This window comes from Leptosomus discolor, chromosome 1 (assembly GCF_034619465.1).
Source record: "Leptosomus discolor isolate bLepDis1 chromosome 1, bLepDis1.hap2, whole genome shotgun sequence".
Classification (NCBI taxonomy): Eukaryota; Metazoa; Chordata; class Aves; order Leptosomiformes; family Leptosomidae; genus Leptosomus; species Leptosomus discolor.
In genome coordinates this window covers 190,939,997-190,953,805 of record NC_141391.1, presented here as the reverse complement: position 1 = coordinate 190,953,805, position 13,809 = coordinate 190,939,997, and the positions used below count along the sequence as shown (strand labels likewise).

General features: G+C 41.5%; 1 protein-coding gene across 1 annotated transcript in view; it reads right to left on the bottom strand.

The window, feature by feature from the left end:
• The window catches only part of TES (testin LIM domain protein), a 28,536-nt gene that overhangs the window by 12,576 nt on the left and 2,151 nt on the right, over positions 1-13,809 (bottom strand). Inside the window, exon 2 of the mRNA XM_009961358.2 lies at positions 9,673-9,758. Coding sequence (XP_009959660.2) covers positions 9,673-9,758 — 86 coding nt within the window. The remainder of the gene's footprint in view (positions 1-9,672; positions 9,759-13,809) is intronic.

The following is a 13,809-nucleotide window of genomic DNA, read 5'->3' as shown; positions in this document are numbered from 1 at the left end:
CTCATTGTATTCATTCTGTGTTCAGCTCACAACACTGAGGCTTTTAGAACTTCAAAATTTACGAACAACTTTTACTAAGGGTGTTATTTACCATCATTCCTATACTAGCCTAAATTAACAGTTATGCACCTATATAACCACCCCAAGAATTATAGCACAAAATGCTTAAAGAGCACTTGCCTCCCCAGAAGAGGTATTTTCCAAACGCTCTCAGCATAGAGAAGAATGGTGTAGCAACTCTGTGTAAAACCCTGCTACTAGATAGGTATACTTGGATCTTTTTCCTGCACTTTCCAGTCTGACTCCCCAAAGGCAGAACTGAGGCTCTTTTGTACAGAAATACAAAAACAAATTACATCTTAGCTCTTTGAGGTACACTGGTGTTTCCATGTATCAGACCAAGAATTGTGTGATCTGCTGAAGCTCCTCAGCTCCACCCAGTAGAGGGCAATGCCACCCTTACACAGACCACAGCTGGATCTGGCTCACCTGGAGGTAACTTTATAATGCCTGTGTGGTGCTGCGCTTGGGATTTGTGGCTAAACCAGTGTTGAGTGCACTTGCTATTGCTGAGCACTTCTGGCACAGTATCGAGGCTTCTTCTTTTTTGGACTCTGCTCTCACCTTAGCAAGTAAGCTGGGAGTTGGCAAGAAGCTGGGAGGGGGCCCAGCTAACTCAAACTGGCAAGAGGGATAGTCCATATTATATAATGTCACATCAGGGGTAGAGAATGAAAAAGGCAGGGTTTCTGACTTCCAAAGCAGACATTGCTTGGAGAGGTTAGGCACAGGTCTGCTGGTGGGAGGTGGCAAGTGATTGCCTTTGCATCACTTGCTTCCCCTCTGCCTTCCTTCACCTGACTCTTTCAACTCACTATTTCAACCCAAGAGTTTTCTCACTTTTGTTCTTCCTTCTCGCTCCTGTCACAACCCACTCAGAAGTGGGGGGTATGTGACTCAGGTTTGCAAACCCCCAGCAACATGGACTGCGGTGAAACAACTCTCAAGGTCCATACACAAACATTTATTAGATTGCCATAGTGATTAATATACATCTTGACTAGGTCCACGACAACTGGTTAGGTGTATAACAAATTATGGCAATCAGTAAGTATGCCTTGCATCACCTAACAATTCTAAGAAAAATGACAGTGAGAGAGTGCACCAGTCTGGGTTCCTGTGTTGGTCCAGACATTCCGGGGGGGTCCTCTGGTTCATAGAGCGCTCTTCACTGTCTTTTTCTTCGCTTATTTCTTCCTTCTATGTTCACCGTATCAGTATGACCCATCCCACTATCTCATTTCAGGATCCCCCCCAGCTGATGCGTAGCATAATCTGGGTGGAGATACAAGTGCTATAGTCACATATGTTTAGCATGATCTCTATAATCTGCATTAGCATATGCAGGGCTGTCAACTTTAATACGCATTTTGCAGAGGAGGCAAATGTCATTCATCGGACATGATGGCCCTGAGAACAAATAAACTGCACCAGAGCAAAACCATCCTGTCTCCACAGGGCTCCCTCCTCCAGCCACATCCTGCGCTGTCCAGGCACACAAGAGATAAGCAAGCGTTAGCTTTATTGGTTCACTAAGCACAAGGTCTGCATTATCCAGATTCCACATCATACACCCCACGACTACAGTTTCGTTTCAGGGTATTTGTGAGCATTTGAGTAGTTTCTCTGGAAGGCTCGGAGGGCTTTAGCCACGCTCTCCCTTATCTTCCTCGGGCTGCTTTTGTTTAAGGGAGTTACAGGCAGTCTCTTACACCACCCCGTGGCTCAAACGCTCCAAGTCCTTCTTCGACCATTGTGATCCACACATAGTGAACAGGTGTAGAGGAAAACTACAACAGAAAGCAAGAGATCATACATCTAACTATTGCAAGGCTTAACATTAAGAACAAAAATCCACACAATATCCTAAGACTGATATTTATAAGCCATCTATCTTCCCCACCCTATGAGTCCGACAGACTTTGATGTTGATGCCATCCATGATCCACAGTGAAGTCTATCAAACTAATCTGCTGGCTGCACTGCTTGAAATCACAGGATGGTAAAAATAATTCTCCAGTCTTATCGGTGATCTGCATCTTTGTGCGTGCTTCTTCTATGGTGGTGGAGACATTATAGATGTTAACAGAGCATTCACCTTCTGCCAAATTTAACATTCCATATATGCTATGTTCTTTCAACAGTAACATATCTGTTACTAATTGATTTTGCAGGGTCATCTTTGACATTTGTTGGACTTGTACATTTATTTCTCCAAAAACATACTTTGATTACTTCAGACTGTACCTGCCAAGTCAAATTCTCTAGGACATATCGATGTTTTTCAATCACACTTGGCGCAAAAAAATGCCTCCATCTTTAACGCAAATATTTGTCCAAATGTATAATAATTGCGTGCTTGTACTCCCGCAATCCCTTCCCTTACATTTACCAGGCTACCAAGATGTCTTTGTATCCTACTAGGGCAAGATGTAAAGTTAAACACTCTAGAGGTACATACGGAGAGGAAGCCAATAGAACACTGCAATCTGACCGCTTCATACATGTATTTAACCAGCAATAAAATTTCCCATCTGAACATGCCCATACCATCCCTTGCAGGGCTGAATATCTTGTCTGGAAGCAATTAAATGGGTCTCAAGCTATCTCCTGCTGCTTTCTGTTAGGGCGCCAGACCTCCCGTCGATCTGGGCCATGTGTGACTGGAATGCCACAGCAAAGTGCTATTTTTGGATCTTTGAAGGAGCCATTACACTGGTCATCCTGGTTCCAGTAATCATTGTTGGGGTAACCTCAGGTACACACGTCTCAAATAAACAGTCTCAATTCTGGAATATACCAGGTTTACAATGGATCACCTGCTCCAGTAGAGCAGTTTAGTATTCGGAAACAATTCAACAAGGACACATTATGGTCTGGAGCAATGTTCTTATGTTTTCGCCTGTCCCAACATAGGGATTCCCCCATGGGGAGTTCAGCTTGGTTATGCATACAGTCTTGAACATCAACCTCCCACTTAATCGTTGTCCCATCAGGGAGGTCAGAAACAGACAACAAAGAATGGGTTAAATAGCCATGTCAGAGACCAGGCCCATTTGTATCCAGTATGGTTAACAAGATCAATTTTCCTAGGTCTGTCAGGATGTGTATATACCAATCTGGATCCCAATGTATGTTATACTCATGTTCAAAGTAACCACTTTCAAAGGGAGAATGCCACCATGGTACTAAGGTGCAAGGGATGGGAACAGACATGGCACACTCTAGTTCCATACTTGAGCTATTGGTTAAGGACCAAAAAGGTTTGATTCCATAAATTCTCCCAAGTAGAATTGCTTGGGAGTTGATACAAAGCCCTTGGGCATTCAATCACATGCTGTTACTTTTCCATGGTCGGCCCTCCTTCTGGTCAAGAAAAGAGGACTCTATTATTCCCTATGTGGCATTTCCTTCTGCTTCAGGCTGTTTAACTCATTTTGCAATATTTTCATAAGATTTAGACTAACCATTGTAAATTTGAACCCTTCCAATGCAGAACCGGGGAGAGTGATACATATCCCCTGGTGCGTATGGTTCCAAATACGCACAAATACTTGTATCAATTCCCACACCAAGCTGAATTGGTTATTCAAATTTCTAGTTGACTGAGACAAGGTTATACATTCACAAAGTAAAAATATGTATTTCTCCCACATCATCTTTCCTTAGTAAAGAACAAAACTAGACCTAATAAAATCAGACAAACCATACAAGCAATAACCCACTCAACCATCAAAAACCTAAGACCTAAGACAGTTGTTTATAATCTGTAAAACATATATAAACCAGAAGATAATTAAAAAGATGGGACTATCTGTCTAGTATGGATCTGATGGTCCTTCCCATGAGCATCAGTGGCTGTTCACATATATGTTAACAGGAGTCTTCAGGGTTAGGGGCACCACTCCAATAGTGGGCAAATTCACTAGAATGTGTTGCCTGGAGTAGTGAAGGGGATTCACAGGATCCGTGGCTTTTTTTTTTCTGGGAAGCACAGACGGAGCCTTGGGACAGAAGTCTGTGAGTCTTGGGCAAGCATTCATTCCTCATTGGCTGTTTACTCTTGTACTGTATCTGGCACCCATTGTGGCCATGCTGGTTCAGGGGGTTTTAGGGCTCACTTTGAAAGCCTCTTGGTACACTTCACTAACCCTATTCCCTTGGGGGTAGTATGGGATATGGAAAACCCACCACATTCCCTCATCCTAAGCCCACTCCTGAACCACTCTGGCAGTGAAGTGGCTTCCACTGTCCAGTTGGATTGATTTGAGTTTCAGCAAGCAGCTAAACCATCGTTTTAATTGCTTCACTGTACTTTCTCCTGTTGCTCAAGATACCTCTTCTGCTTGGGTTAGGCCTGACACTATTTCAACCCCTACCAATACACAGTGTTTTCCCTTATAAACCCAGAAAGGACCAATACAATCTATGTTGCCACATACATATGGATAATCCATGAATCGCAAAACCCCACTCATGGAGCGCACCTGTCAGGTGTACTGGCCCTAAGGCCTGATATACCCCAGTCTCAAAAATTAACAACTTTAAAGCTTCTTCATGAATGGGTGTCCAGTCCCAAGTAGCCCTCTTGTGTGTTAAATCGTAAAAGGGGGTGGGCTACGACTGAAAAATTGGGAATGGGTTTCCTCCAAAATACTAGCAAGCCTAGGGTATGTTGCAGTTCCTTCTTAATTTCAGGCATTTTTACCTGCTCAAGGGCAGTTAAAGTTTCAGATGGAACGCAAACCACTCCTCCTATCCACCAGATGCATTTTCCAAGGTAAAGTTCCTGGGTGAGTTGTACTTTTTTGGCTGGAATTTGAAGCCCTAAATTTTCTAGGTGGGTGATTATCTCCATCTGGGTCTGTCCCACTGTGGTGGTATCAGGGCAGCCAACCAATATACCATCAATATACCACTATAATTTGACCCCCTCCCTGGAAGTAACTTGGGCAAGCTCTTGTGCTAGTGCATAGTGAGCAATGGTCGGCAAGTGGCAATATCCCTGGGGGAGATGTGCAAAAGTAAACTGTACGCCTTCCCATGTAAAGGCAAAGCAATCTCTGTCTGCTTCCTGTAAGGGAACTTTCACACCAATAGTTGCTGAAATCTGGTGGACTTATTCTTGTATGGTTATAATCAGTTTGGCTGTAGTAGGTACTGCAGCTGTTAAGGGGCCTGGGTTGGCATTTAGACACCAAAGGTCAATTGTCAGTTGCTATTTTCAGTTGGGTTTATGGACTGGCCACACCAGGGAGTTACATAGTGAATGGTTTTGGGATAATTACGCCTTGTTCTCGCAGTTCAGTTATCACAGAAGTGATACCCTCCCTTGCCCTTAACAGCAGGGCATAGGATTTCACATTAATGATTTTGGAAGGAAGAAGTGTGGGCGCTTGCTGTAAAAATCTCATAGAAGCAGTCAGGAGCCCAAATTTCCATTCCCTTCCTTTCAAATCCACCCAGGCTTGTCCCTTTAGTAGATCAAGTCCCAAGACATTCATGGGGAAAATTCCCAAAATTGTGATAGTCTCTACTGCAGTTTCATTTCCAGGTAACCAGCATTTAACCCGAGACATTGGCTGTGGCTTAGAGTTTCCAAAAACATCAGTAACCCAAATCTGTTTTTTATTGGCAACTATGCCATTGCAATCAGTAACATTTGCTCAAAGTCCTGAAACTTGAGTGCCAGTATCCACTAAAATCGTAACTGGCGTTTTAAAAGGGCAAAGGGGAAAGGTAATCAACAAGTCTCCCTTACCATTTTCCATAAGCCTTTTTAGGTGGACCCACTGGCCATCCCCCAGCTCACTTATTGGGGATGGCAAGTCTAGTTTCCTGACCTGAGATCAATCAAGTCCTTTTCGGTGGCAGTAGGTGTTAGAGGGACAGTTACCGCCATTTCATCAGATTTAGGTTCCTCCTTGCCTTTTCCCCGAGAGGGTTGCTCCATCCTCCTACTGTCTTGCGAGGTTTGTTCAATTCAGGGGGGCACCTCCCTTTTGTCTTCCCACGTTCAAATAAACTTCTCCAGGGCTATAGTGGTAGGCCATCCATTACGCCCCAGGGAACCTCCTTCTGAATTCCTTCAGCCCACAACAGATCCCTCTTTGTCCCTAGACTTTGTGCGGTGGTGCAGTCCTCCTGTTGTTCTACTCTACGCACAGCAGGTTTAGGTTTACCCATTTCCCCTGTAAGGCCTGTCCTTCGGCCATGATTAATCAACTCCTGTGCCACTTCTTCCTAGTTCATAGCTTCCTCCTGCTGATTCCACCTTCCCCCCCTTGGGGCTAATGCATCTCACAAACAGTCCTGGAGTTGGACTGCACGCAGTTTTAAAGAGGTGGGCAAGCCCCAAATCAGGAGAGTCATTCTGTCAGGGCTGGCATTCAATATCATTGGGGAAGGTTGCTGAGGTACTAAACACCTGCCATGCATCAACTGGAGACAAGTAGTCTTTTGCAGACTTCCAGTTAAGTGGTTTATAGTTGGGGTCTGAACACACATCAGGTCCCCTTGTTCCATGGATCCAACCCCCTTGGCCAATATGCAAGTCGTTGGGTTAAGGACCACAGTTCTCTCAGTCATTGGTGGTCAAAAATACTCTGCCCCCTGCCCCCCCCATACCCCTGGGCCTCATCTTCTGACAATAAAACCTAGTCTCCACTGGTCAATGACATCCTCCATACATATTCAGTCTCAGTTTCTTGAGCTAGTCTAGTATACTTTTCCTGGATTTTTGATAGTTCAGTCCATTCGGTACTGTTCAGATGGTAACTTGCAGGGCTCCTCCTGCCTGACTGCTATCAGTAGTCTCAGTCTTAATTAGAGGTCTCAACATTGCCTCCTTAGTTTTGGGATAAAATAAATTTCTTATCTTTAACTTCCTTGTCAGATACAAGGATCTATTGGCTAATTTTGCCAGACTTGTGAATCCTGGTTCACTACCTGGGATAGAGTCAAGATCTGTCTGGTACAAGTTTCTTGTACCTGTCTGCTGCCGAGTCCAGTCTGGGACTGCCCCAGTGCCAGCCCTGCAGTGTCAGCAGTGATGTATCATCATCAGGGTGGGGGGAGTTGGGTTCATTATTGGTTTTGAATCTATTTGTATATATTTCATTATTTTCTTATTCTTATTATCTTTTCTTTTATTGTCATTGTTTCATTAAAGCTGTTTTAGTTTTCTTTTCCAAACCATAAAATCTCTCTCCCTTGTTCTCTCTCCCTTTCTCTTCTGGGAGGGGAGAGGGGTTAATAGAGAGCATCTGTCATTTGTTAGTGGCCAGCCCAGCCTCAACCCTTGACAAATCCCTACTTCAACACCTATATTTACAGATCACTAACAGTGAAGTTAAGCATTAAACTTGAAATGATTTTGATCATTCACATTATAAAGACAATATTCTGTCCACTTGTGCTCTAGTTTGCTGCTTCTTAAAATAGTTTCAGATTTTAAGGCTGACATGACTAAGTGAATACGTACTTGGGATTCACCCCCTTCTGTTCAAGTAGTGGACTCCCAAAATCTCTGTATCATGCAAAGCATACCAATATATTTTTTCCTTTGAAAACTGTTTACACAAAACTGCTTTCAGACTTCAGATTCATACTCTGGCTGTCTCCAGTAGCAACTCTGCTGGAAAAACAGCTATTTTCTAAACCACTCCTGAATTGCCTCAGTGGCTAATTTTTCAACTGTTTCAGAGGTGTCACATTTGTCTGATGCTTCTCAGACTACTTCCAGCCACCTTATTTACCTGGTCTATCCTATATAGATTCAATTTCCAAATTAAATCTTAATCTTAACTAAGTAGTCACTGGTTTTATGTCTTTTTCTTACTTACTCTTTAATCCAGTGCTATCTACAAGCTCTTGCTTTCTAGGAGAGAGAGTGCTCTGATGAGCTATGTAGTCAGGACCCAACACAACGAACCCTAACCACAGGAGCATAGTGAAATGTTCATAAAGAACACACACAAAAGCCTCCAAATACACACAGAAGCAGACACATTCTAACTTGGTAATCATGATATTATGTGACTATATTGCTTTAGACATTTTATTTCTTTTTATCCCAAATTCTTCCCTGTTAAAGAATAAATTAGGAATTACAAGGTCGAGCAATGGGAACTAAGAAAAAAAGACAAAAAATTAAGAGTTGAGAAAAAGTTAACTGGACTAACTTTTCTTTTTTTTCCCCCTCCTCCACTTGTGATTTCCCCATCTAACACACCGACTACGAACAAAGAGCTTTATCTCAAGTAGGAAGTGACATAATTTCTCATCTGACCACAGATAAAAACACTGTTTACTCCTGCCATTTTTTAAATTCTGTTTTATTGAATTACCTACACACATGAACTGTGTTCCATTTTACCAGTACCTCTACACAAGTCCCCTCAGTGACTGAGTGCATACTGAAAAAGTTTTTCCATAAGTTAAAAGTGGTCATCTGTAGATGATACATTTATTTATTAGACTATTACCACTTCTTGCTCCATGTCATTATTTGTAAGTTATTTCTATAGCTACATATTACAGTTACATAAACAAGAAGCTATATCCTCATCAACTTAAAGCAAATTTTTGCTGTAGTCTGTTTGGTTATTTTCTAAACTGAGTCTCAGCTGCAGTCAAATACTTTACATCTTTACAAAGATGTAAAGTCTTCTATGCCTCATCTGCACCTGATGCCACTATGGCTAGGATATAAAGACTACCTTAAAAACCCACAAAATAAAACCCTACTGCAGGTACAGCTATGACTGTCACTAAATAGCACTGGTGAAATGTAATAATTTTCATTGCTAGTGTGTGCTAGTGCTACTGACAATTACTTATATTTATGTCCTTTCCAGACTCTTCCCTTTGAGAGGGATTTTTTTTTTTTAAAAAAAAACAGAATCTCTAAGTTACATCTTAAAGCACACCCCAGTATAACTAGTAAACTCAACTAGCTAGCTACATACATTAGTATACATATACACATCTTGTTTCAGGAAAACAAGAAAGATTTTAATGGAGCACAGAGTTTCTCCAGAAGTAATGGCATAGACTATTTACTGCTGCTGTCATGACCTCTTACTGGTTTAGGAACAGCACATCATCCAACATCAAGTACCATCTAATGTATTTGAATTACGACACCTCTTACCCCTCCAAGTCATTTGTAGATTTATACAAAGTTTCAACATCTTTTCAACACAGATAACATAATTTTACCTAAAATTTCAGGTCAAAAGCAAAGGAGCTGAGAAAGCACTTTATTACTGAGATAAGGTACACTTCTTCCCTGTCACGTCCCTCATTGTAGGGATAGAGATGTTTTCCACAAACCTACTTCAACTGTTTATTAAGCTAAAGCAAATTCTTCAACAGAAGTACTGCCATTGACTTCAGTGCAGATGAAATCTATGTTCATAAGCGATTACATACTTAAACACTGTTGCAATGCAGCTGGGAAGCCCTGGCCCTGAACCTAGACACAGCTTCTTTGAAGCACCTGAATAGTCTAATTGAAAGAGAGGACAAAAGCAGCTACTTACACATTTGCATAACTGTGCCAAGATCTGCAGTGCGAGTCACAGCTTAGAGACATCCGCTGTCACTTACCTCCAGAAATGAAGCTCAAAGCCTTCACACTTGTCCTTGCATTTTAAGCAGGGAGCACCAAATCCTTGCTCATGGCCCAAGCCCATCTGTGTACAAAGCAAGATGACTACAGTTAGCTTCAAGAAATACGCTGCATAAATGATCTTACTGCTGCCTTCATAATGTGCAATCCACAACTAAAGCAAAAGATTAACCATTTGGCTAAGCTGACATCAGGACAGTATTTTGGGGTCCATTTACCTTTCTATTGTACCTACATAAGCAACAGTGTTCACACTGTTCATAGGGTTGAGCTAGCAGCCAGAAAGTTATTTGTGGCCAAACCCAAGTATTTTTCTGGTGACTTGTCTCCCCAGCCCAGCTTGCTCTGCAAGCTTCACACAAGGGAAGAAGCAGATTCTTTGCAGCCCTTCCTTAGGTCTGCGGCTGTGAAACCACAGCAAGCGAGGCCATAAGACCTCAAGTCAAAAGACATTTAATCCAGCTGTCAGGACAAAGTGATATGCAGTATATGACTTGGCAAAATACAGATCAAGAAATAAACAGATCCCACATTTATTTACACTAACCTGGGCATCTGATGGGAATAAATAAATCACTTAAGTGATTAGTCTAATATTCTCAAGTATATTTGAGACTACTCTGATAGTAACTGAGAGCAGAATGTACCATTTACAATTATGTTTCAGCTAGACTAATACCAGCTTACTTTCCAAGGAGAAAGACAAACAGCACAGTTAGTTAGCAAAAGCAATGACCATAAAGGGTTTCACTGCAAAGATTAGAAAGAGAGGTGACCAATTCATAATGCAGAGGAAATATGAGAAAATATAGAAAACCAGCACAGAGCAAAGGCCAGGTATTCACACAATATATCAATACATCAGGAAATTTACCCAAATAACAACAGCCACTGGAAGCTTGAGGTGAAAAATAGACACCAAGCACTATTGACTTAGGCATTCAAATAACACAGTAAATTTAAAACGCCTCACTCCAACTCTTTAAACCTTTTGGGAACGTTGCTCTTAAACGAGATGGAAGACGGACCATGGAACTGTGGCCACCATTGGCTGCACCGTTGGGTAGATGCAGTGGGAGGGACAGTCATCGCGAAGGACACAGCTCACCTGCAGTTTGGCTTTTACTATGAATGGAAAGTGAGCTAGAGCTGACAATCTTAATTCTGGCAACAATAATACAATGCCAGGGTTAATTAGATGTGGTGACACGGTTTTATTATTACTAAGTTTGCAATTTACTCTGAGAAGTCATAATACTATTGTACATACAAGGATATAAACAGCTCAACTTTCAATTTGTTTCTGTCCAAAATGAAGGACCAGATTAGTCACAAATCAGTTGCTCAACACAGAACACATGATGAGATTCAGAGAAAACCATGTTTTCAGTTATTTTATAGTTTTAAGGATCACTGCCTCCACAGTCATTAGACTTCCCTGAGGAAATTCCAAAACTTTCCTGCAGATTATGGTTTATTTAGGGAGAACAGATACTTTGGCAGCTATTAAGCTACTGCTTGCAACTATAGGAATACCAGATGGACATGAAATTATTTCTTCCCTTCTTATGTGGAAGAAGAAATACAAGGCTGCTGTGATCATGGTGACATCTTTATCAGCCTAAGGGCTCAAGAAGTTCACATACTATAGGCGCTAACCTGAAGCCAGACCAGTAGACATCTAAAATAAACAGAACTTTAAAGATTAAGTTCTCTTTCATCAACTACAGTTTTTGCCTATGTTGGATAAATAAAGCTAACGAGTTAATAAAAGTTCATCTCCACTGAAGATGGGTGCTTACAGGGGTCTTCTTATCTGGAATCCAGAGCCCTGCCATACACACACTGTACCTGAGGCACACACACCACACATCAGAAAACTGAGCATCAGAAAACTGATCACTCTTGTCAAGTCACACATGAAGAAAATAATGTTGGCCAGGATGTTCTCTAAAGAGGAAGAGGAAGCTAAAACAACACAAAACAATTGCTTTTTTTTCAGGATGGGTTGTTCTGTGTTTGGGGTTTTTCTGGTTGGTTTTTAAAATCATCTTGCCTAAAAACCTGTTAAACTTAAAATGTGCTTGCACGGCCCTAAAAAAAACAACCAAACAAAAAAACCCCAACCCTCCCTCACCAGAAAAATAAAAAGCAAAGCCAACATTAACCCATTCTTTCTTGCTGCTACTTCAGCTACAAACTGGCATTACTTCTTCATGCTTGGGCTCTCCCCTCCTTTAAGAAGGGGGGGAAGGGCAATGATAATTTTATTAGAAGGCTTAGAAACCTAGGATCACTTGTATACAGAGCACTACAGTGTAGTACACCAAGAGATAGCCTTAACATTTCAAGAACTCCCAAACCAGAATCTGAAATACAAGTAAGAAAAAGAAAATGTTTTTTTCAATTTAAGATATTGTTTCCAAGCCTCCTGACATTTAAGGTAAAAATAACTCTCGAGAAACAAATTAAGAAATATGTGCTGTCTAAATGCTCCGCCCAAAACATACTCCCTTTCCAGACTAAGTGGACAACAACCAGCCAGCCTACTTGCATCTTCACAAGCAGCAGTCTCAGAGCAGATTTCTTCAGAGATACAAGATTCCATATTCCCTCCCCAGTAAGAGAGCGCACATTACCAATTAAATGTTTATGCAGCTTGAGACAAATAAAGTGAATTAGCAAACAAAATAGACTTGTTTTGAGATATATTTCTCAGTTCCCTGCAAAACTGAAAGAAGAGGATGACCTTTCCATATGGGATGTCTGGTCATCTTATGGAAAAGGGTTAACTTGAAACTAAGGGGCACACAGAGAACCAAATTAGATGTGATTCCAGATGCATGCACAGCCTCTGCCTTTGTTCTGACAGAGAAATTATGTGGCTGCTTGCCAAAAATAAAGATATAAAATAATAAAAGCACACAGTGCTTTTGAGTTTGACTAAGTCAGTGCATACCAGATATTCCCCCAGAGTCCTGTAACAGGACCTCCTCCAGTGCTAAGGAGGCATCAGCCTCACAAGTGACTGTTTCCTCTTCAGCAGCTGATTCCGCTGTCATTTGGGAAATTCGGAGCCTAAAGCTGCAGTGTGCTTCATTGCTGCTGCCTATGGCTATTCCCCATGCCTTCTGAAGAACATGGCCAGCTCAGTGCTGGAGCAACCAGAGATGCAGAGCAGGCTGAGCACACACTGGAGCAGAAGTACACGCCTGAGAAAAGAAGGGAGTCCATTTTCCCCATAAATGGAGTTATGGGAGAAATGGCACAGATAGGTCAGCTGAAACACTGCCAGAAGAAGGTTCCTGCCTGTCTACTGCTGTTAATTTTCATTTTACAGCAAAGGCTATCCAAAACCGTCTGGTATTACTAACACAACCAATACAGATTTAAAGTCTGAGTACAGAGGACGATATAAATGTGATTGAGATCATCCATTGCATGCTGCTTTCAAGATTAATAGTCTTAAGGGCAAAGAATTTTGAATGGTTACAGCTAAGTGAGAATTAGCGAGACTGCCCCGTTTCAGCCCAGACTGGAATCCAGTATCAAAAGTTGGCTGTCTTTACATTAAGAAGCCCTATGTAAGAGTTTACTGTCATCTTAAAAAGCCAGATGGTCCTATTCAAGTGTCTAATAGTCTGTTCAGATGTGCAAGAGAACAGAGCAGTTGCTATGAAATAGTTTAAGTCTCGCTTATCACAAGGGTTTATTGTTAAATTTATTGAACATGACCAAGAATGGAAGTCCAACAAATACTGTTTCTCCCTCCTATTAACTTAAACCCACCAGTAAATGTTGAAGACCTGCTCCATTCTAATTTTAGAATACCAATTTCAGAATTTGTACTCCTGTAAAGCAGATTTCAGAGACCATCAGACAACAGAACATCTCCCCACATGGGATGCTATGAAAAAAAATAAATCATGGATGCAAACAGATTATGCATGTAGAGGTAGACGGCCAGTTTAGTCTGCAGGCTGACACAAATGCAATTATATTTTGTCAGCTATGGTTTATCTTATGTGGTAAAATATGGCTAAGTTTAACAAATTTGTTCCTGTGTGGAACGAACTGTGCCACAGCTCACAGTTCTGGCAAAAAAAAAATATTGA